Genomic DNA, 24,337 nt, shown 5'->3' on the forward strand with positions numbered 1-24,337 from the left:
TAGATAAAGCTAAAGTATGAGCTAAATAATTCTCTGATCTAGGAATGTAAATAACCGAACAATAATTAAACGTAACGATACATGCCCTGCAGGCATCTATGGCATAGCCAATATACGACCGAAGAGAGGTCGCTGAGTGTGAGAGGTATTGTTGTAGAGTCAAACAATCCGTGAACAATTGTATAGAGTGATCTCCACGAGTCCATAACCATGATAGGGCTTCCTTACATGCGAGCGATTTGGCCATAAGTGGGGACGAACAATCTGGCAAACGTATACTGAAGGCCGAGACATATATATTCTCCTTCCCCAGTCAACAACACAGCTCCAGCAGTGGCTGCTCCCGTGTGATGCGAAAAGCTAGCATCGAAATAACATTTTAATGGCGCATGAACTTCCGGTGATGGCAGTGTACTTTCGGCCATATCTTATTGGTGCGGTACGCTCGGCAAAGCAGGTTGTTGCAGCGGCATGGGAGTCCGAGCGGGATGTGCTTGCTCCCATGCGTGTACTCCGGCAGCGGCTGCGGCAATCACTCTTCGCGGACGTGGTAGGCATATGCATCCCACACCGCTCCATTTCTGGTTCTCCAAATGTAATATAGGATTGCAGCTGCGTGGATAATTTGGTTAGTGTCTAAAATATTTAATAGTTCACTAAACCAACTATAGAAAATATTTGTGATGTTGATGGGGATTGGAAGGTGAGATTGGCTCCAAATGGTCTTAGCATAATCACACAATACCAAAGCATGCATTGTGTCTTCATTTGCCATCCCACACATAGCACATGTTGGTTGTATATCCACTCTGTTTATAATCAGATTTGCCGTAGTGGGGAGAATATCATTCAATGCTCTCCATAAGAAAGTTTTCCATTTGGGAGGTATTTTAAGTCTCCATAGGCCTAGCCAATTATCAAAATTGCTCGTAGCATGCCCATAATCTCCAATAATAACCCTGTACCCATTCTTTACTGTATAGTTTCCTCCCTGGTCCCCATACCAATACCACATATCGTCATAGTTTGGTGATATTGGTATTTTTAAGATCCGGGGTATATCAATGGGGTCAAAAATATCTGTCAATATATCCGGATCCCAAGTATGTGTTTCCGGGTCTATTAATCCCTTGACAGTCGCACCATTCAAGTGCACAGGCTTTTCTGTGTGAATCTCTGGCTCATGTAGGTCCTGTAACCATGGATGGTCCCATATTAAAGTTGTATCCCCGTTTCCAATTCTCCTTCTGATCCCCTACATACCATGTCATGGGCTGCCATAATACTGCGCCAACAGAAGCTCGGGTTATTCCCCACACATGCATCATAAAAAGTCCCTTGGCTTTATAAACTTTTGAAACCAGAGACTCAGGCTTAGTGAGTAATCGCCATGCTTGTTTACCCAACATTGCCAGGTTGAAAGCATGTAGCTCCTTGAATCCCAAACCCCCATGCTTCTTTGGTATACACATCTTATCCCAAGCTTTCCAATGGATGCCACGGTCATTCCCAGATCCCCACCAGTAACCATTCATGGTTCGCTCAATGGCTGTACATATCCCCATTGGTAATAAGAAAACGCTCATTGAAAAAGTAGGCATAGCTTGAGCCACACTTTTTAATAAAACTTCCTTACCAGCCTGTGATAATAGTTTCTTATTCCAGGATACGATCCTTTGCCTGATCTTGTCCTCAATATACGAGAAAGCTGCCTTTTTATTTCTCCCTATAAAAGAGGGTAACCCCAAATACTTCCCATAATTGGGAGCTTGGTCCACACCTAAGACATGCGCCACATTATTCCTGTCATCATCTCTCATATTCTTACTATAACAGATGCTTGATTTATGATAATTGACTACTTGGCCAGATAATCTTTCATACCGTGTTAAGCACTGTTTAATCACTTCAGCTTCCTGAATTTTTGCCTTAAAAACAACAAACTATCATCAGCAAAAAACAGATGAGATATAGGTGGTGCACCTCTTGCAACTCTACAGCCATGAATTGTTCCCTGAGACTGTGCCTGTTGTAATAGCAGTGATAGACCTTCAGCACAGATAATAAAAAGGTACGGGGATAAAGGATCACCCTGTCTAAGTCCACGAGTCGAGGTAATAGGCAGACTACGAGAGCCATTCAGCAAAATATTATAAGATACAGTGGTTACACATAACATAATTAAGTCCACCCACCTAGCATCAAATCCCAACGCCATCAACATATTACGCAGGAATGACCAACTCCGAATTCTTAAGTGGTTTCATTCTGGCCGAGATCATCTTAGCCATGATTCTATAGATCACATTACTCAGCGCTATAGGCCGGAGATCCGAGACCAACTCCGGATTCTTTTTCTTGGGAATTAAAACTATATCAGTATCATTCAAATTAGCTGGAAAAGTACGAGTATTCACCCATTGTCATTAGTTACGCTAACCTTATCCCAATAAATTAGATTTGTAATTTATATCATTAAATTTGAAATTTACTCATTATTTTCTCTATATTTTTACAATTAAAAGTGGATTTACTTTTACAACACATTAAAAATTTATTTATCTTCCTCAATAATTTTTTTTTTGAAGATCAATAAATTTTATTTTTCTTCACTACAATTCTTTTATATATAAAATATGTAAATTTATCAATTTCCTCACAAAGTACACCCCAAATAAGTGAAAGACAAATTTTAAGTCAAAAGCATCAAGTAGTAACTAACTTTATTTTCTCTGTAAATTCATTTAAATACTCTTTAAGGAATAAAAATAATCTTATAGTTAAATATTTTTAAAGTGATTAAGGGAAGCTAAGAAAATACTCTTTAAGGAATAAAAATAATCTTATAGTTAAATATTTTTAAATTGATTAAGGAAGCTAAGAAAATGCTAGTAATAAAGTGAAACAATTCAATAGGGAAAATGAAGCAATTTATTATTCAACTACACATAACTATATAGGAAAAATACATTTTTAGTTCGATCTCTCAATTATATTGTTTCTTGCTAACCATTTCAGTCCTTGATTTTTTACCGTTATAATATATTTTCCTAACTCTTCAAAAAAAATAAAAAAATTTACAGTTTTAGCACATAAAGCAATAAACTAATAAAAATTATATTATAATGTTATTAAGTACATAGTATTTTAGTACTTTTTAGTGTTTTTTTTTAATTATAATTTTCTTTAGTTTGGATATTTCATTTGTAACATAAAAAAACTTGATATTAATAGGTTTGTATAAGGAAAATAGGGACAATGTATCACAATTGGAGATGACAAATTTAGTGAAGAATGTCATCAATTATATATTTTGTGGATAAAATGCCAAAACTAAAAAAGTCGTAAAGAATAAACATAATAAAATTATAAAATACTCATGTATTAAGTAAAATTTTAATAGAATTTAATAATTTTAAATTTTTCCACCATGAGATTAAAATTGTAACTTTTTTGTAGAGCTAGATTAGTATATTAATATTGCAAAGGTAAAAGTTAGGGATAAAAGCAACTAGCAGGGAACAATTGAGGGACAAAATATATTTGACACTGTAACTTGTTGAATGTTGACTATAATTGATGATCGAGGATATCACGATACATATTACTTAATATACGAATATTTTGTTAGGATAATAAAAATAAATGAAGAATTTAATTATCAAATTTATGTAAAATTATAGTATTATTTATTTATTTATTTTGATAATGTAATTATACAAATTATTTTTAATATTAAACATTTATTTAGTTGCGTAACGCGTTATATCTAACTAGTAATAACTATAAAGCTACACCACGAAACTATTAGATAAGAATATTCATATATTGTTAGATCATGTTTTAAGTTTTTGAGAAAGTAAACTTAATTCATTATATCAGAATGGAGAATGTTTACAAGAAAAGATGGAGGGGAATCCAGCCACTCCCCGCAACCTGACTCAGAAAAGGCCTCCCTAAAAACACAGTGAGCGGCACGATTCGCAGATCGCTTAACAAAGTAGAATTTAACATCCTCAATTTCAGATGCCAAATCCTTTACATCATCTACCAAATTGCCAAAAGCTGAACCATAAGACACAGAATGAATAGCATTACATACCAGTTGTGAGTCCATCTCCACATCCACACCTCCTAGTCCCGTAGCCTTCAGTCAGCTGAGAGCCTCTCTTACACACAAGGCCTCGGCTTCCTTCACCAAATAAGCTCCCGCTACAAGCACATTCTTAGCCGCCAAGAACCCCCCACTATCATCCCGCAGCACCCAACCCAACCCCATCCGTCCTTCCTCCTGCCGAACCGAAACATCCGTATTTAATTTAAATCTGGCCAACCGCGGCTTCTTCCAGTGGTCAGCGTCCACCGGGCCATTCACACGATGTTCCTGATTCGCCCCACGCCACCCCTCCAGAAAGTCTAGGGCACGCTGCACCACCATGGCTGAATTATGCACACAGCCCTTCCAGACACTATCATTCCTGCTTGTCCACAATCCCCAACATACCATTACAAACCTTGGCAAAGAGTCAGCACACAACTTACTAACACACCAAAAAAAAAACAATCAGAGACATTATCACCTGCATAAGCATTCAGCTGCGGCACACCCAAAAGGTTCCAAACCCGCCTGGCCTCCGCACAGTTAACAAAAAGATGGACCGCAGATTCAGCCACCAGCCTACACATATGACAATCAAGTGAACAAGCTACCCTTTTCACAGCCAACGCATCACGTGTGGGAAGAAACTCAGAAGCTAGCTGCCAACAGAAACATTTTACCTTGGGGGGAACATGTAAATTCCATATACGTGACCAAGGCCGATCATCCAAGGCAACCATGGTAATCCGTTTGTAGCATGACTTAACAGAATAGATCCCCTTCGGATCCCAATGCCAAGTCCAACGATCAACAGGCCTGCGCCAACTAACCGGAATATTCATAATCAATCTAGCATCACGGGAATTAAAAATATCATTAACACAATCAAAATCCCATCCCGTACCTTGGTCATTCAACAAAGACGTTACCCGAGCTCCAACGACAGACTGGTGCAACTCTGTTTCCACATATGGGTTGTTGTCATCCGGCAACCAGGGATCCATACCAATTATCGTGTCCGCCCCATTCCCAACGACCCTCCTACACCCCTCCTTCAACACCCCTTGTACCGCCATAATACCCTTCCAAATGTAAGAGGGATTACTACCCTCCGTTGCATCAAAGAAACCACCTCTCGGGTAATAACGCGCTTTGTAAACCCGAGCCACCAAAGACTGAGGCCTAGTTACCAAGCGCCAAGCTTGCTTCCCAAGCAATGCTTTATTCATCTCATGCAATTTCCGGTACCCTAAACCACCACAACCCTTCGGCTTACACAACCCTTCCCAAGAGCGCCACCGGATGCCCCGACCCCCTCCTACACTGCCAGTCCACCAATACTGATTCATCAACGTCTCAATCTCACGACACAGCCCCACAGGTAACAAGAAAATCATCATCGCAAAGGTGGGCATTGCCTGAATCACATTCTTCAACAGGACTTCCCTACCCGCTCTGGATAGGAACTTTGCACTCCATGATCTGATCTTAGCAAGTATTCTGTCCTTGATGAACCCCAGAATCTCCTTTTTTCTCCTGCCAACTAGGGATGGTAGCCCTAGATACCTCCCACTCGTAAGCCCCTCCTCCACCCCCAGTACCTCCACCACCTCATTTCGCACATTCTGCTGAACATTTGCACTAAAGCACGCAGTGGACTTATCATAATTAACCCATTGGCCCGAAGCCTTAGAATAAGTATCCAGAACATACCTCATTTGCACACTCTCATCCAAATTTGCCCGATGAAACAAGAAGCAGTCATCAGCAAAAAGAAGATGAGAGATCGCCGGGGCTCCTCTAGCAACTGTGACACCATGCAACACACCCCCATCCATTCTCTTCTCCAACAATGCACTGAGCCCCTCGGTTACAAACAGAAACAAATAGGGCGAAAGCGGGTCCCCCTGACGAAGTCCCCGCCCCGGCAATATAGGCCCCAACTGCCGGTGCTCATGTAGCACACTATACCGCACAGATGTTATCGACTCCATCATTAAATCAACCCACTGCTTAGCAAAACCCATTTTCAGCATTACAGCCTCCAGATACAACCACTCAACCCTATCATAAGCTTTGGACATGTCCAATTTTAGTGCCACGACACCATTCTGTCCCTGCGTTTTCCTCTTCAGGTAGTGGTGCACCTCATATGCTAACATTATATTATCCGAGATTAATCTCCCCGGAATAAAAGCACTCTGCGCACTGGAAATTAGGTTATTCAACATAAATTTCAACCTGTTAGCACAAACCTTTGCCGCGATTTTATAAACCACGTTGCACAGAGCTATAGGGCGAAGATCCTTCATAGATACCGGACTCGGCTTCTTAGGCACCAACACAATAAAGGTTTCAATCGCCCTCTGGGGTAATTTTGCAGTCTCAAAAAACTGCTTACAAAACAACCACACTTCTCCCCCGACAATGTCCCAGTAGTGCTGAAAAACCCCCGGACCAAACCCATCTGGACCAGGCGATTTATCAGGATGCATTTGAAAAGCTGCTTCAAGGACCTCATCCATACTCACCGGCCTTAACAACCCCGCATTATCCACATCAGAAACCCTTTTTGTAATAACATCAATCACCTCCTGCACATCCCCGTAGTCCGGCGAGAACAACTCCTCAAAATAAGCCACCATCAACTCTCCTAACTGATCCTCCCCTTCAACCCAATTACCCTCCCCATCTTGCAACCTCACTACCTTATTCCTCCGCCTGCGGGCTTTTACCGAATTATGAAAGAATCTACTATTCACATCGCCCCCCTTATACCAGTGCTCTTTTGCCCGCTGCTTCCAGTACAAACTCTGCTGTTCTAACAAAAACAACTGCTCATTCTACGCAGCTGCATAACCTCTCATTCCATACCCATCTCGCCGCATACACAACCTTTCCATCTGACTCTTACATCGGTCTATCCTCCGCTGGAACTCCTTATTATACTGACGTCCCCAACGGCCTATATCCGTGGCACACATACCGATTCTAGTAATAGTATCCAAACCCGCAGACCGGGCCCAACTCTGCTCCACAATCTCACGGCATACATACTCCCTTAGCCACATATTATCAAAACAAAATCGTGGCCGTCTCCGAATCCCGGGTAACACAACTGGAGTGACTAACAACGGCGAGTGATCACTGTAAGGGACAACTAAAGATTGCGCCCGTACTCCCTCAAACAGAATAAGCCAATCATCGGATGCAAGGATACGATCTAAATTTTCCTCAATCATATGATCTGTTCCCCTAGACTTCACCCACGTGAACTGAAAATATAAATTTAAGTATCAGTGACAAATAATATAATATATATCAAATATAATTAGGTACACTATCGATATCAAAATAAAAAGTCTTCTAGTTCTCAAATGGCTAACTGAATCCTCAACACGATATTCAAGATAATGTTTGATAGAATTTCAACAAAGGTTATAAATTTTCCTCAAATTAAATATTAAATATTTAAAATAATAGAAAAATTTATACAATGTGTATTCAGCCAATATTACGTCTAGGTTCATAATATATGTGTATCGAGCCATTATTATGTCCAGGTTCATAAAATTGTATATGTGCACTAACATTTGAAAATTCACCTTTAATTTTGGGAGAAGAAAATAGAAAAACTCTAAGGGGGCGTTTGGTTCACGGAATCTTGGATTACCCCAGGTAATAGGATTACCTCCTGGAAGATAATGTGAGATTTTGGGAATGTAAGATTACCTTGTGTGTTTGATTTGGATGGTGTAATATAATATTACCTTGTTTGGTTCATGGTTATATTTTAGGTTAAATAGATCAATTTACAATAATGTCCCCTATATATATATATATATATATATATATATATATATATATATATATATATATATATATATATATATATATATATATTATGTGTGTTTTTTTATTTATATCAATGAATGTATATCAAAACTTAAATATTAAAAAAAAGCTAAATATATAAATATACGCATATGTATATTTAATTATTATTATTATTATTAATTATTATTATTATTATTATTATTATTATTATTATTATTATTATTATTATATAAAGATTAGTTAGCAATGTCAAAGTTGGAATAATTCAAGGTAATCTAAGATTACTTAAAAAAATGGGGGTAATCACATTACCTTGAAAGATTATCGCCACATCAGCTTTCAGGTAATATAACATTACCTGGTAATCTCATATGTTGAACCAAACAATGTAATATAACATTACCAGACTCAGATGACTTAGGTAATCTAAGATGACCTGAACCAAACGCTCCCTAAGGAATTTTCAAACTCTTTGACATTATCCTCAAATTAAATATTAACTATTAACTATTAATTAACTATTTTAAAATAATAGGGAGATTTTTCTAAAATGCATCGAGACATCATTATGTTCATGTTCATTATTGTTTACTTGATATAAATTATGAAAATTTACTTTCAAATATGTAACATTTTAATGGAATCTCATTGACCCAATATAAATCCCTTGCATTTAATACACATCTATATCCCTAGCAAGCAATATACATGGGATCATGATCTACATATCGCTGTGTGGATTATGATTGTCGAATGAAACTGTAATAAAATTAAAGTGATACTTTAGTGTTACTATAATGAAATCAGTGTGTGAAAAATGAAACTAAAAAACAGAGCACATTATCGTCAAATAAAACTGTAATATAATTAAAATGATACTTTAAATCTTAAATCTTATACTAATTTAAATTGAAAATAAGTATTTTTTTAAAATAAAACTAAAAATAAGTTATACATTATTTTTTAAACACTCATGATTCTTTACAAGGTTTATTTTATACTTTCTCAATTTTTTTTTAATCTAAAAACTATATCAATGCCCCCATCACAGGGTTCAATCCTGTAACCACTCATTTGGAATAATAGCAGATCAGATGTACCATCACATGCACTACATAGTAGTTGGCAAGATAAAATGCGATATGTAGATGCAATAATAGTTATTTATTTGTCCAAAAAGGAGATTGAAGTAACAACGTAACGAACTTTAAATATGATACCATTAAAAAAAAAAAACGGAGTATTAAAAAGTGGATAAAATGGGAGCACAACTCGATCTAGACATCTAGTCCACTGTCCACCCTTTGTGAAGGCAAATTAATATATGCTTCCACATAATATATATATCATTAAAATACAAATAAAAAAAACACCATCCAATATTTTTCTATAATAATGACGCACAAATAGCCGCATATTTATGAGTGAAGGGCTGAGATGATGAGAATGACAATGAGGGGTCAAAGCCTTCTTCTCATCTCTTACTGAGAGAGAGAGAGAGAGAGAGAGAGAGAGAGAAATTAAGGAGAAGGTGGGAGTTTGATTTGTGGTGAGAGGGTGGCAATAATGGGGTCGTGCGGGTCGACGATATGATTGCGACCCAGCGGAGGATTATTTCCGACGAGAGGATGGCCGGTTTTCGTAGGAGGAATAGCAGCGGCGGCGGCGGCTCGTCGTCGTCCGGGAATAGAGGGAGCCTGTGGGCAGTGGTAAGAGAGCACCGCTCAAGATTCTACATCTTCAAGAAATGTATCTTCATGTTAATCATGTGGCATAAATATCGCAAACTTTAATTTGATTATATTCAAAATCATTTCTCCATCTTTAATTTCTTGCTCTTTTTTTGGGGTGGCCGGATATATATATATAAATGGGTTTTTATCCGTTTCATTGAAAGGGGTTGATGAATTCATGATTAGATGTCTCATGTTGTTTACATAATTATTACATGCATGCAATGCATGACATACATTGTATTGTAAATTGTTGTTTATAAATGAGATATCGAAAATTCTTGCCTTTTTTTTTTCAATTCGTGATTCGTTTATACATAAAACCAACAACTTAAGCTTTGAAACCCAGTTATATATATTTCTTGATAATAATAACGAAGAATAGCCTTTACCTACCATTTTAAGGTGATCGGAATGCTAGATTTATTTTCAGTTGGAAAATCTTAAAATTCTAACAACTTTGGTGATCGAAATGTTAGATTTTTCATAGTGAATTAAAAAAAAATATTTAAATAATATTAATGACAGAGTTCTACATTTGATATTAGTACAATAATGAAATTAATTAACAGTTAATATTGAAATATAAAAAATTTAAAAATAGTAAAGTGATTACAAATAAAATTCATTCTTAAGATATATCATCATAAAATTAAATTATTTTCAAATTTTATTGATTGGTTTTGAAATAATTATTTATACGACAAAACCTACTGGCTATTAGGTGTCTTCTTCCAAAAAAAATATATAAAAATAAAAATATTAGGAAGTGATTATGGACCCTAAAAATACATCAATATGATTAATGCCGTCGGAGCAGCATATATAATTGCAGCTATTATTTCTCTCGTTCATGGCTGTGGCACAAAGCTAGCTATAAAGACAAAACAAAAGCATAGTAATAATAAATTAAATTATTAAAATCTTATGCTCAAATAGCACCTCTGTGGCTACCCTTGAAGGAAAGTCAAGATCGAACTTCAGTGGTGAAGTATTGACTCTTTAAGCTGCAATAGTTAGAGAAAATATAGAACAGATACTATCTTGTAATAGAGTCAATAATATTAAAAAAAAAAAGATAATAATAAACTAAATTATAACTAAAAGTCTAAAACCCATGAAAGGAATCCAATTACAACGTTAGATTGGATACCAAAGGATTGAAGTCCGTAGTGACTCAAGGGACGACATCTTACTAGGCGGCAATCATTAAATTATGGGTCATTGTTCACCGGTGAACCACTAATAAGGTTCATTTTTTAGTATATTGAATATTTAATTTTAATACATTAAATTTTTATTTTTTAAAAGTATAATGTCTTTATTGGTAATAAAATCTATGACCTCCCATTTGGTCACTTCATGTTACTAGATTACTTAATAATTTGATGTAATTATATGTATAACATAGAGCAAAAAACAGTATGATAAGCATCTCACTTGAATTTGTTGCACAAAATCTTTATAGTGTGGTTTATGACAAATTATACTATAGACCATAATTCTCATTGATCATGGATAAATGTTAATTTTTAGTTTATTCAATATTCATTTTTAATGAATATATTGAAAGTTTATTGTTTTTGTAGTATACTTCAAAAAGAACTTTTAATTTAGTATACAAACAAAATGTACATGTACTAAAATAAAACTTCAATTTATATTACTTCCTAAAAATGATGAATATTTTGTCAATAATTATCTTGCAACGTGGACCAAGGTCATTGGAATAATGATTGGTTATTTACCTTGTGGGACATACACAGGAGAAAAAATATATTTTTACAATCAGCTAACACTATCAACTAATTAAACTTATTAACCTAAATCAACTAACAATTATTTACCAAACACCCCCGTAATCTATCTAAATTGACGACAGAAGATTGCTAAAAAAAATAATGAGAAAAAAAAAAAAAAAAAAAAAAAAAAAAGAGACAGATAATTTTATAAAAATTACAAATTTAAAATTTTTAATAATTATAAAACTAACCAGTATTTTTTTTTAATACTAAAATCTTCAAATCATAATAGGTGATTGTGGTCATATTCTCGGGGGTGAATTACAAGTAGCCAGCCATACGATTCCTGGATTTTCGCATGAATCTATGGGGTTTCCAACAACGAAAGACATAAAAAGAATCTTAGAGAATACAGAATCACCAACAACAAACAAAAACACAGATTATCCCAATGCACTATTGTTCTTAACTCCCTCGTAAACATAATTAAATATCAAATCGCATGAATCTGATATCTGCTTGGAACCTTTTCCCCGACCCGAACTTCAATCCGCTCTCTGCATGCGTTCATGGCCGACGGTAATAGCAGTCTTCAGCCGGGGTTACAGTGGGACGAAGGTTCTCCGGCATGGCTGAACAAAGGAGACAATGCATGGCAGCTGACGGCGGCGGCGATGGTGGGCCTGCAAACCGTTCCGGGGCTGGTGCTCCTGTACGGCAGTATGGTGAAGAAGAAATGGGCGGTGAATTCGGCGTTCATGGCGCTGTACGCTTTTGCGGCGGTTTTGATCTGCTGGGTCCTTTGGGCCCACAGGCTGGCATTCGGGTCGAGCCGAGCGCCCATTATAGGCAAGCCCGAACAGGCCATGGCCGAAAGCTATTTACTGAGTCAGTACAGAGATTATTTACTGCCCACTGCCGACTACGTTTTTTACCAGTTTGCTTTTGCCGCCATTACTGTGGTGTTACTGGGCGGGTCTTTGTTGGGGAGGATGAATTTCTATGCGTGGATGATGTTCGTTCCTCTGTGGCTCACCCTATCGTACACCGTCGGAGCCTACACCATCTGGGGATCTGGCTTCCTCGTCCAAAAGATCATTGATTTCTCCGGCGGATATGTCATCCATCTTTCTTCCGGTGTCGCTGGTTTCACTGCTGCTTATTGGGTAAACCTCTTTTCAATTTTTACTTCCACTACACTAAATTTTCAATCTTTTTTTCTTTTTAAAATAATTAGCCGCTATTAATAAAAAAAACCATTGGTTCAATAGGGATCCTGTATAGATTTCTTGTACATCCTGTCTATTGAGTCATTGAATCTTAGATCTGACCTAAAATAGACTATCAAGCTTACATTACATTGGTCAATCTGACTTACAAAAAAAAATTTGTCTGAAATTAATTTTAACTCGATTTACCTGAAGTTAGTTTTAGTTCAATTTACCTTATTGTGTGCCTGGACAAGTTCATTACTCCATGATATGATATATATAGTTTGGTGAAATTGAAAATTTTGTTATAAGAAAAATGGATAAAGAAATAAATGGGGTTAGATATTGTGTAGGTTGGACCGAGGCAACCGCAGGATAGGCAACATTTTCCACCAAACAACATCATCCACATATTGGGGGGAGCCGGGTTCCTGTGGATGGGATGGGCCGGGTTCAACGGCGGTTCACCGTTGGCGGCGGACCTGGTTACGTCGCTAGCTATTCTCAACACCCACATCTGCACCGCCACAAGCATTCTCATCTGGCTATCCTTAGACACCATCTTTTACAAGAAAAGCTCCGTCATCGGAGCGGTTCAGGGCATGATCACCGGGCTGGTTTGCATTACCCCCGGCGCCGGAATTGTGGATTCATGGGCGGCGATGCTGATGGGAGTGTTGGCAGGCTCAGTGCCCTGGTACACCATGATGGTTCTTCACAAGAAATCCGCTTTCTTCCAGAGAGTGGACGACACGCTGGGCGTCTTCCACACCCACGCCGTCGCCGGCATCCTCGGAGGAATTCTCTCTGGCGTATTCGCCAAACCCAACCTTCTCCGCCTCTTCTATCTACACTCCGACCACAGTGACAGTACCGGCTTTCTATACACCCTACTTCACGGCGAAGTCCAACGCGGGTTCAGGCAAATGGGGTATCAACTGGCTGGGGCGGCATTCATCACGGCGTGGAATGCCAGCATGACTAGCTTGATCTGCATCTTCATAAGCAGGATAGTACAACTCCGGCTGGATGAAGATGATCTGGAGATCGGGGATGACGCCGTTCATGGCGAGGAAGCTTATGCCTTGTGGGGAGATGGTGAGAGGGACCCTCCACCTCTTCGTTTCAACATGACTCCCAAGATCCCTTCATTCTGCCGCCGCCATGGCACTCGTAAACCTCATGTGTAAAGATCAATCACAGATATATCACTTTTTCAGAAACTGAGAATGTATAAAATTTATCCAACAAACAAACACGGTTAATCAGACAGATCCACTAATGGAAACAAACGAACACGGTAATCAAACAGATTCAGTAATGGAAGAAATGGTGTTCAAGAATTCAAAGGAACAGTGCCAAGACAATTTTATGTTTAAGGGTTTCGACTACAAGTAGCAAGGAAGACACAGAGCAGTAAAGGTCCCTTACGATACACTATAGATGACAGAGACAGTGATGAAAGATCCTTCTATATCTAGATTCTGGAACCATGAGCATAGTTCCTTTCAAGATGGGGGTGGTAAGGAGAATATGATCTAGACATCTCCCTCCTTGATCGTCCACCATAAGGCGAACGCCTTGGAGGAGAATAATCTCGACCGCCTCCATATGGTGATCGCCTTGGAGAATAATCACGACCACCTCCGTATGGTGAACGCCTTGGAGAATAGTCTCGACCGCCTCGATATGGTGGTGAGCGCCTTGGAGATCTTCGGTGGTATGCATAGTCATCATAGCCACGGTACCTACCACGGTCGCCGCGGTCGCCACGGTCACCACCACGATAACCTGCAATCCAGACCACTGAATATAGTAGAATTCATAACAGAGAGAATTCAAATGAAATACATAGCTCGACAACTAATATCTTACCTTCTGCCCTGCTGTTCTTGAGTCCAAGATAGTGTCCAGGTGTTGGAGTTCTAGGTCGTTTCCTTCTGGACTGAAACATAAATAATATGAAATCTAAAATACAGATATTTTATATGCCAAAAAGAGGGCAGATATTTATTTGTATAGTTTTATTTAATTTGTATTAATTTTCTTTATCAACACGGGTCAAATTTATCACAAGCAAAGAAGTAAACTGTAAGCACCTCTTCAATATACTAAATAACAAAAAGAAAAACATTTTAGGAATTTTCATACTCCATAAAAGGACAAAGAGCATCTACTTTCACCTCCCACATGACCACGAGATTAATTGTGCAAACACAAAAAAGCCTAGTCAAAGGTGTTACCGTTGCAAAAATATTGAACATGAAAAACCAATGCCAGGCATGCAACACCATTAAAGTCTGATTAGATTGTTGATATTGAATCTTGATTAGTTGAGAGTTGAAAATGTTTGCCGAGGTTGTAAAGTTGGGCAATAAAGTTGCTATGTTTAGTTGATCAGATGCATGTGAAAAACTGTTTTAGCTGGCCATTGATCAGACGGTGTGAATAATATGTTGCAATGGAAGAGAACTGATCATCTTTGATTGTTGCCAAAGAAGCCAAGGCAATGTCTTCTGAGTATAGGCAGAAAACCTCCAAGTCAAAAAAGAAACAAAAATCTGGTAATATTCTTCAGCACTCAATGTATAAACGACTTACCTTCTCCACAGTTATGTATCGACCTTCAAGAACAGACTGATTGAGGTGCTTTACGCAGCGATTGGCATCATCAGCATTGTCCATTGTTACAAAAGCAAAACCACGAGAAACACGAGAACGTGGCTCCACTACCAAAAATACTGATTTTACCTAGCAAAAATAAAGCGAAACATATCAACAAGATCACTATTAGATATTAGATACTATAAATAATAACTTAAACCAGCAATTCCAACTTGTACCCAAATTGTATTGGGAGATTAATTTTAAAAATATTAGATACTTGTACACCCAGTTATTTGTTAGTTATATTTTAAAAACCCTAAATCTGAAAAGCAATTATCAAGACCATCATGACAATGTAAGGAAAGAAATGACTTAAGAACAAAAACAATTAGTACCAACCTTCCCTTCCTTAGAGAAGTGGTCTTCAAGGTCCCTTTCTGTGACCCTTGTAGATAAACCAGTCACATAGAGAGTATCTCCAGGATTAGAAGGCGGGTCCCTGAACATACCAGTCACAAAAAAAGAAAGCAGCATAAATATGGGACAACACACAAGCCCGTTGAAGAGCACATCAATAACACAGGTTAACAGCTGATTGGCATCAGTACAACAAGGTCAAAGGCATAGTTAACTAACCTGCCACGACCTCTGGATGTGGACCTTCCCCTTGGTCTTGACAATGACCTAGACCTAGATCTTGATCTTGACCTTTCTTCCCAAGGGGAAGGAGAGCGTGAATGCCTGCCAAACCAAAGAATAATTCCATCAAAGCAGAAACTGTAAAGTAGAACAGAACCCTAGCTACTAAATGATGGCTTTAATCACTTGCAAACTTTGCCAACGTTCAACACCAAGAAAATCAAAGATTTAAGAGCACATATATTAGGCTGCCTCAACAAGTCAACAACATGGCATTAATCTAGCAGTGTGGAAATCTGCTTACACCAAATTCATTCTTGCAGTTTCAACTCACATCAAAGAGATAATATTTAATGAAATAACCAACCCCCCCCCCCCCCCCCCCCAATCATAAATATTACACCTTTTACTCCAAGGAGTAAGAAAAAAATCTTCCTAATCCATCTAATTTCTCTACTATCAGGTAGACACACACACATATCAAACTCCTTTGGATCAATTGGTATAAAAGGTTCAGTATCAAAAGCCTAGTTTTCAGGACTCTTAACCATTCTTCTTTCATCTAATTTTAAATATGCAATTTAGCCCAAATCAATCCTAACAAAGGCAATAAAAATCCAGAAATTGAAAAAATATATATAATTTAACAGAATCACACTACAAGGCCATTCCATTCACAACCCAAAATCCCATCCAACAATCAACAGGAACGCAATCAAAGAATCAAGGCGGCGATCTTAGTACAATCACACGCACACACAAAAGATACGTGCTTATAAAACAAAGTCAAAATCAATAGAGCGTAAAGCTACGAGCGACAACCGAAGCTTACCTTTTCCGAGGAGAGTCGGCCTGCAAAAAACGAAAAGAGTATATATTCAACAAACATCAAATTGGTATGGCGTATAGGTGTAGGGCACCAGGAGGGAAGGGAGTACACGAGAGGAAGAGAGTGTTTACCATTTCCGAGCAGAGAAAAGGGAAAGAAAACCCTAAACCGCGAGAGAGTTGCAGAAAAGGAGTCGGTACACCGGGGATCACCAAGACGGGAAGGGGGGCGGAGATGGAAGGAAGTTGTAGATACACACACAGATAAGTGAGGGAAGGCAATGCCCCTTTAAACCCTAGAGGCTTTGTTGATTTTTCGAACACGGATTTTTTATTGTATTACATCACATTTAAAAGCGATTTCAAAATTATTTTTTCAATGGACTGTTTGGTAAGTATAGAATTGTAATTTCGTTTTTATAAAGATTACAATTTTGCCCTTGCATTATTATTGTTATCATTCTTATTATTATATAATATACAAGGACATTGACCGTAAATAAGGTTAAAGTGTTTTTTTTTTTTTTTTGAAATGAGGTTATCAAGTATATTAGAAAAGAAATAGAGTTGTATTGTTATGTGTCCGAATACAATAATCAAAGTCTCCCCCTTGTTACATGCGTTCAGCTTTATACTATACAATAATAGTAACGACTATAATAATAGGCACTAATGGCCTCCTATTAAGTGCAACAGCTCCCCTTCATAAGTGTCAGGACTCCTCAGTAATTGTTGTGCGCTCTCCTATGATATTTTGATGAGGTGGTGTCCTACTAAGTGCACTTAATAACTCATATCTCATAATGACTATGTACTATTTGACTGCATTCAATGCGTTGACGGGTTAGACCAAGAAAGTCGAGCCGGATTCGGTGTCTTGTCCAATTATCCTATCACTAACTCCTATTCCCGAGATGCGAGTGTAGCGGAGCTAGTTAGAGAGTAATAAAAATGTAAACTTCATTGAATATCTTGTCACAAACCCCCTTGCTAGCGGTTAGCAGACAGCGAGCGTCCAGTAGTATGTCTGCTAGTTTTTTTTTTTTTTTGGTATAATAATAATAACAACAATAATGATGATTTTTTTAATTATAATACTAGTCTTTTATATGTGTGATGCGCAAAAACATATGCCTAATATTTATATTTGTAAAAATAACTAACAAATCTTTACTAATTAAAATCTATATGAATCAAATTTATTTATTATATTAATCCAATTTAAAATGTCTACAAATATTATTATCATTAAAAAATATAAGAAAATATATTGTGGATGCATTTACAAATTCCCAAAGAGTTTGTCGAAAAATTTAACAAACTCTTGAAGAAATGTAAAGTCTATAATATTCACAATTTTGTTGTACAAATGTCTCGCATGAGGTTTAAGTCATGCAAGCACAAGTACATTATGAAAGCGAACCATGACACTTTGATTAGTATTACGGATCAAGATGAATCCCAATGTTCCCAAACAATATAATATCTCCAAAGTTTGCCGAATTAATACAAATCATAAACCATGATATATAAAATCTCCAAAATTTTAGCATCGAATGCATACATCTGCACATTAGCTATTAATTAGATAATTATTTGCTCGAATTCAAACAATAATAACATCGAAAAACATAATCGATCCAAACCATCTCTTCAATTGCACTATATAATATTTGATGTTATAATTTATATAATTATATATCGATTTAAATATTTTTAAAATATTATAACAGATTCATTTCGTGCATTGCACGGGTGAAAATCCAAATTGTAACTTGTAACAATAATAAAATAGGGAGATAATCGACATGAATATGTGAATGACCTGACAAAATGTAGATTATGCACAAAACATTGGAATGCAACATGCCAATAACAAGGAGACAAAAAATAAAGTACTTAATCAATAATATGTCAACAATCAAACTCAATAAAGCTACTATGAATAGTGCATTAGTATATGATATTTAGTAAATTTAATAAATAATTAATTAAAAATCCTCAAGCTAGGTTCATTTTTTCTATTTTAACAAGTATATGTATACAACATTCAATATTTACATCCCATCTTCACACTTTATTTTTGCACTACTTCTACCTAATAGATTTACATTCTTGTCATGGAAATTATGAGCCAACTCAAACCCGGACTTGAATCGCCTTGTATAGGACTGATCCCGATCCTCCTCCTCATAGGCTTGTGGCCCTAGCTCTGGTCCGACCCTCTTAAGTCTTTACAGGTCAATCTCAATCTTCTTAAGCCCTAATCCAAAACTGGAAGTGGCCGACACTATACCAGAACACTATCATACTAAGATCATCATATGAACTCGATATTGTCTAATCATATACCAAACCTTTACAATGCCATTCACTAGAAAGCAAAATATTAGGTTGTCAAAACATCAGGAATAGTAGTAGAGTATGATCCAATTACTTTGCCCCCAACATCTGGGAAATGTTCACATCCAGGCAGTGGGCTTACTTTCCCATCTGTATCCACATCCAGAGGATACTTTAGAAGATGACCCTGCAAGGGAGTAGTGAAACTCCCATCTATGAATTTTTTCCAGTTATCTTGTGCAATCTTATTCACTCTCCTCACACACTCCAACGTATTCGGCTCCTCAAAACATTCCTCCACCTTTCCAAGGTGTTCTTCCCACAGTGACATTCTGTATCCATAGATCTGGAGATATTGATAACAACATATAAATAATCTTGTTGATGACATAGTTGTGCTGTTATATCAGTGTTCAACTTGTGTCAATGAGTAATTCAGAATTGAAAGCAAACCCTTTATTTGATGTTAAGTAAAAGACCAAACTGCGGTAAAGATATTTTGTCTTAAGTTAAACAGTTTAAACCTGGCCATGAGGGCGACGCTGCTTCCTTGCCCAAGTATGATGGGACTGATAGGCTCCCATAGCGATCTCGGTGTCTTTTGAGCCAGCCATAGATCGTTGGTTGATGTTAGCAGATCCCACTATGACATACTCATCGTCCACTATCATTCCTTTGGCATGCACATATATCATGAAGCGCTGAAACTTGAGGGATTCCGAAACCTGATTGTATCTCAAGACTGTAACTTATCAGAAATAACCCGAATTGCAATTGAAACAAGGTTTATTAGAACAACATGAAATGTACTAGGAAAACTATATGACAGAAATTTATGTTGAAATTACATTATCTTTACCGCTAATGGACTGGCTTACTGAACTTGGAACATCTTCCCGATTGCCAAGGCAATAGAAATTTAGATAGTCTGAAGGACGAGCATCTAGTTGCATGGACTTAATCTCTTGTGCAATGACCTGATACATCATATGCATTGTTTGGCTCTGCCAAAATGCGAACAAAATCAAGTAATGATCCACATTTCTGAGCAGAAAGCAAGTCACCGGCCATCGTAAAAAAGGGGAATCATATATTCATATTACCTGCCAAAAGAGAATTTCTTGCATTGTAGCTGTCTTGGGGTCTCCCTCTGGCCACATTGGCATAACAACATATATGGCAAACCTTTCATTGGCTCTAATTTTACTGACAGCTTTCATTGCCAACTCCATCGGGATCAGATGATCAGCCCCTAGAGTATTAAGTACAAAGAAAATAAAGAGTCAAGTGCACTGCACGCCTATCTCTCGGCACAAATTTTCAACATTAGTGAGAATGAGAGATAAAACTAAGCAAATACTGTGTATGTGGTAGAAAGATTACATAGAAAGAAATGTAATTTGACCTGCATCTTCGTATGATGGCCAAGCATATGATGACCCAAGAAAATACTGGTTTTCAATATATATGAAATTCTGAGCTGATCTTATTGCCTGGATATATGCTGTCTCAATGCTTTTGTCGACCGCCAGATTTTTTCCACAAATAAGGTTCTGCAGTAATTAGGAGCCAAATATATAAGATAATATTTTGTCCACCCTACTGGTTATAGGTTGTCATGTGTGAAAACTCAAAATATGGAGATTTTTATACATCACCTGTTTCTCAGCAATGTCAATTCTTTTGGGAAAACCCTTCACAGAACCTGAATCGATGGAACGAAAAATCTGCAAGAAAAAAGATATATGGCTAAAAAGATTAGAAGGAACTCAAAGGTTCCACCAACCAAATTCACACAATCCCCAGAAATAATCAACCTGAACATGCCAATGTTTTGATTGGTCATTCTCATTCACGTAGAGTTTAGGATCATCCTCCGGAATGGACGTGGTTTCCTTTCCAATAAAAAAGGCTGGGCTGAGTATCCATGATATTCGTTCAACTTTGATCATTGCATCATCATTCCATTTAGACCGAGCCTTTTTCAGAAAAGCAAATTCTCTCCACCTGGTTGCTCTCCTCCAGCGTTGAGCAAAGTTTATAAGCACGTCATATGCAGCAGGCCCGTCAATTCTACAGTGTAAGTCATGCCATGGCTGCCTTGGAGCTTTGGTCCCTGCCTAATATCAGCAACATAGAGAAAGGAAAAAATAAAAGATTGACAAAGAAGGACAAGAAAAAAAATTAAAAGAAAGAAGGAAGAAACAAATGCAGAAAGATTCATTTATCATTTAAATAAGTAGCTAATACAATGTTGTAGTAAATGGAAAATAAAGAAAACCTGTTTAACTTAAAACTGATTAACTTCTATAACCTGTATGACTTAGTTCACCTTTCGGTGTAAAAGTTCTATTTCCTTTGACAAGATAACAAGGTAATAATTGGAGGTAAGGTTCAATTGAGTCTAAAGGCGGACTTCAATTGCTCTGCACAAGTTCATTGACTAATTTGAAGATAAAATGACAATAGATATCAAATTAGACTCCAACACTTACACATAATCTAAGAATACCCAAACATGAAAAAGTAGGATGGTAAAAAACTCACCGGAAATGTAGGCTGATGAAAATCACCCTTAAAAACAGTATCAAGATCATGAAATAGACGGTGTTCAGGTGTATCATAGCGACCGTCACAGAGATCAAGACCACCCAAGAAAGCTGTAATTTTTCGATTATTACCATCGCCCTGTGTATCCACAAGCACACACTTCTGGTGGTGTGTGAACATGGTTCCAACAATCTGGAAACAATAGCCAAATTCACAAATCACAAACACATTTCTCAGACTGTCAAGATGGGTAAAAAGGAAATAATCCAACAAAAAATTCAGAGTTCAAGTGCCACTGTGCCAGTACAACCCCAAGTAGACAATGTATATATCATTACCAAAAAGAGAACTGAGCAGGTGTTTACACAAAGTCAGACCTGAAAAGAGATTACAAGATCTACTAGCACCTCCACACCATCTACCCTAGCTTCTTTACACTAAAAAATAACAGGGATAAACATTTGCCTTCACCTATGTGAAGAGATTGGTGTTCCCTAAAAAACGCTATTGTTTTTTCCTTCTTTTTTTTTGTTCCATGTTGCCCACATCAGACAGTGAGGGATTGTTACCCAGATTTTTCTAACAAAGCACTTCACACCCACAAGTTCTCCAAATAATTTGGCAATCCTTGATGCATTTTATGGCAAAAAATGGCAAATGAGTTTGAAACAAAAACCATATTTATCCTGCATGTTTGCATTTGATGGAATGATATTGATTCATCCCACTGAAGGGAAGACAAGAGTTCCCATCAAGCAACAAACAGCAACGCCTTTTTTAAAAACCTCATGATTTTTGTTCAACATTGAAAAATTATTCTCGACAAAAACATGCAATGTTAAAGCCAGTAATCTGCTCTGAATAGCCAAGACAAAACAGATGGAAGCTAGGTGAGCTGTTGAAAGGTGGTATAAACAAAGTATTACATACAGATGAAGTAATAGAATATAAGAGAACTCACTTGCTGCTTAATAAAGCTAAGCTTACTGCTGGCATAACGAGGTGACAGAACACAAATCACAGATGAGTGTTTAAAAAACTTCTTGGTCTCCTCATCATGGGTCGCCATTATTCCTGCCTGCATCCAGTGTCATCTTGAATAAATATTATAAACAAAAATTGAAAATAAAAATATTCATCAAAATAAAACTTACAGCATGGATCATCACCATCAACTACACAAACAAACAGTGGTGAAAAATTATCTTACAGAACAGCATAAACATAGGGTGTTATACATTTTGCACTGTAACAATGTCATCTTCACTTTTCATCTAAATTTTCCTTTCAACTATACTGAAGGCAATTAAACCATCAGAAGAGATTAAAACTTATATCATTGAACATTTTTTGTAATACAGAGTAAAACACAAAACCAAACTCATACCGTGTTAATGAAGAACTTGTCGTGAGAGGTCTTATCATCCCAAACTAATAACAGAACCCGAACACCTTCCTGGGATTTGTACTTGAGCAATTCACCGAGAGTCAAGTCCCCGCCGGATGGCAAGTCTCTTGTAGGCTCTCTTATCAATTTAATCTTCTGATAAACAGACCATCCGACAATGTATATCAAATGATGAGCCTCGGAGATCGCGAGACATATGTCTTCCCAACAAGAACCTCGTTCATACGCTATCCCTCCATCTAGCTTAACCTCCGGCAATTCCAGATTGTTCTTAACATGAGCGTCTTGATACAGCTTCACTGAGCATCCTTTTCTCAAGGGAAAATATGTGTTTCTAACACCTAATACCTCAGGATCGCCTGCAATTCCGTGCTTATACAGGGGATTGGTTTCAAACGGAATGAAATTCATTTCAATACGGAGAGCTGCTCCGGATTTGGGAGGCTTCCCGGAGTGGTCAATCAGTTCAAACCAATCGGAAATTTCATCGCCGCTGGCGATATCCTTGGCCGGAATTTTCACTTTCCCTATACTCTGAGCTCCGAATACATCGTTATCCTTCACGCGGAACTCCAAGCACGCCATTGGATGGGCCAGTGGGATGAGAAAATGCTCCTCCCACACCGGGTTCTGCGCGTTGGGGATTACGCGAGTACGGGCGAGTATAGTTTGAGGCGCCGAAACAGTAACATAAGCGTCCGTAGCTATAACTCCCTTGAGGTGATTTCTCCTCTCCGAGTAACTCGACATGGTAGCCCCGCCGTCGTCGGGGGCATGGTGAGGCTTCCGGCAGACGTCGCAGGCGAAACAGCGGCGGAGCCTCTCGGCGGCCAAGTCCATGTTGGGCAATTTTCGCGCCTCAATGATGTGTAGCTGCAAATCTCCATGCAAATACACCGTCTCCTCCACGGAATTCTCACCCATTTTCGACGATTTCTTCGGAAGCTGCTACCATTCAAACCTTCGCAACAACGCTTCTACCGATAATAATAATAATAATTCCCAAAAGTGTTTATGTTCTTCGATGCAAACACCGCCGTGTTCAAATGGGAGAAGGAATTTGAGACAGGGATATCCTGCGCGCGGGATGTTTGCGTGGTGATCACGTGGCGGAGGGACTGAAAACACGACGGAGTTGGGGGATGGGCGGCGAGCGAGAACGGTATTCGGCGGGCCGATGAGCGGGAAAGAGACCGATCGACGGCACGTGGCCGGAGGCAGTTCGTTTCGTGGCAGATTCAACGGTTACAATGTTAAATCACGCCAACAGCTAAACGGTTAAATCAGCCTTCACATATAAAATTACCATTTTTTTTCCTCTTTTTATAAGGAATAGTGTC

The 24,337-nt window shown here is 37.8% G+C and overlaps 3 protein-coding genes across 5 annotated transcripts; 1 reads left to right on the top strand and 2 right to left on the bottom strand.

The window, feature by feature from the left end:
- Window positions 1-11,718: 11,718 nt before the first annotated feature.
- On the top strand, window positions 11,719-13,946 carry LOC109167617 (ammonium transporter 3 member 2-like). The gene is made up of 2 exons (XM_019316668.1): window positions 11,719-12,577; window positions 12,976-13,946. Exons 1-2 carry the CDS (start codon window positions 11,981-11,983, stop codon window positions 13,810-13,812), a joined length of 1,434 nt encoding a protein of 477 aa, XP_019172213.1. The 5' UTR covers window positions 11,719-11,980; the 3' UTR covers window positions 13,813-13,946.
- Window positions 13,912-17,034, bottom strand: LOC109167620 (serine/arginine-rich splicing factor SR45a). Its single transcript, XM_019316673.1, has 7 exons — window positions 16,829-17,034; window positions 16,701-16,720; window positions 15,866-15,970; window positions 15,629-15,728; window positions 15,224-15,373; window positions 14,498-14,567; window positions 13,912-14,413 (listed from the first exon to the last, which is right to left on the bottom strand). The coding sequence occupies exons 1-7, from the start codon at window positions 16,829-16,831 to the stop codon at window positions 14,100-14,102; spliced, it is 762 nt and encodes a 253-aa protein (XP_019172218.1). The 5' UTR covers window positions 16,832-17,034; the 3' UTR covers window positions 13,912-14,099.
- A 1,649-nt stretch (window positions 17,035-18,683) lies between these two features.
- Window positions 18,684-24,278, bottom strand: LOC109167615 (phospholipase D delta-like). 3 transcript variants are annotated; one of them, XM_019316666.1, is made up of 11 exons: window positions 22,977-24,278; window positions 22,551-22,667; window positions 21,587-21,781; window positions 20,857-21,159; window positions 20,698-20,766; window positions 20,576-20,592; window positions 20,445-20,545; window positions 20,143-20,291; window positions 19,899-20,043; window positions 19,564-19,781; window positions 18,684-19,385 (listed from the first exon to the last, which is right to left on the bottom strand). In XM_019316666.1, exons 1-11 carry the CDS (start codon window positions 23,919-23,921, stop codon window positions 19,086-19,088), a joined length of 2,559 nt encoding a protein of 852 aa, XP_019172211.1. In that variant the 5' UTR covers window positions 23,922-24,278; the 3' UTR covers window positions 18,684-19,085. The 3 variants fall into 3 exon arrangements, with proteins under 3 accessions (XP_019172211.1, XP_019172209.1, XP_019172210.1); XM_019316664.1 differs by having other exon boundaries at window positions 20,445-20,592; window positions 22,977-24,276; XM_019316665.1 differs by having other exon boundaries at window positions 19,564-19,764; window positions 19,888-20,043; window positions 20,445-20,592; window positions 22,977-24,273.
- Window positions 24,279-24,337: the final 59 nt, after the last annotated feature.

Source organism: Ipomoea nil, unplaced genomic scaffold (genome assembly GCF_001879475.1).
Source record: "Ipomoea nil cultivar Tokyo-kokei standard unplaced genomic scaffold, Asagao_1.1 scaffold3169, whole genome shotgun sequence".
NCBI classification, from domain to species: Eukaryota; Viridiplantae; Streptophyta; class Magnoliopsida; order Solanales; family Convolvulaceae; genus Ipomoea; species Ipomoea nil.

Excerpts from the sequence above, each read along its gene's own strand:
- LOC109167617 (XM_019316668.1), top strand. The coding sequence starts at position 11,981 with ATGGCCGACGGTAATAGCAGTCTTCAGCCGGGGTTACAGTGGGACGAA. Across the intron at positions 12,578-12,975 it reads GTTTCACTGCTGCTTATTGG|GTTGGACCGAGGCAACCGCA; the intron begins GTAAACCTCTTT and ends GATATTGTGTAG.
- LOC109167620 (XM_019316673.1), bottom strand. Across the intron at positions 15,729-15,865 it reads ACATCCAGAGGTCGTGGCAG|GGACCCGCCTTCTAATCCTG; the intron begins GTTAGTTAACTA and ends TGGTATGTTCAG. Across the intron at positions 14,568-15,223 it reads GATACATAACTGTGGAGAAG|TCCAGAAGGAAACGACCTAG; the intron begins GTAAGTCGTTTA and ends TTTATGTTTCAG.
- LOC109167615 (XM_019316664.1), bottom strand. The coding sequence starts at position 23,921 with ATGGGTGAGAATTCCGTGGAGGAGACGGTGTATTTGCATGGAGATTTG. Across the intron at positions 20,593-20,697 it reads TTGACATTGCTGAGAAACAG|AACCTTATTTGTGGAAAAAA; the intron begins GTGATGTATAAA and ends TAATTACTGCAG. Across the intron at positions 19,386-19,563 it reads AGCGTCGCCCTCATGGCCAG|ATCTATGGATACAGAATGTC; the intron begins GTTTAAACTGTT and ends CAATATCTCCAG.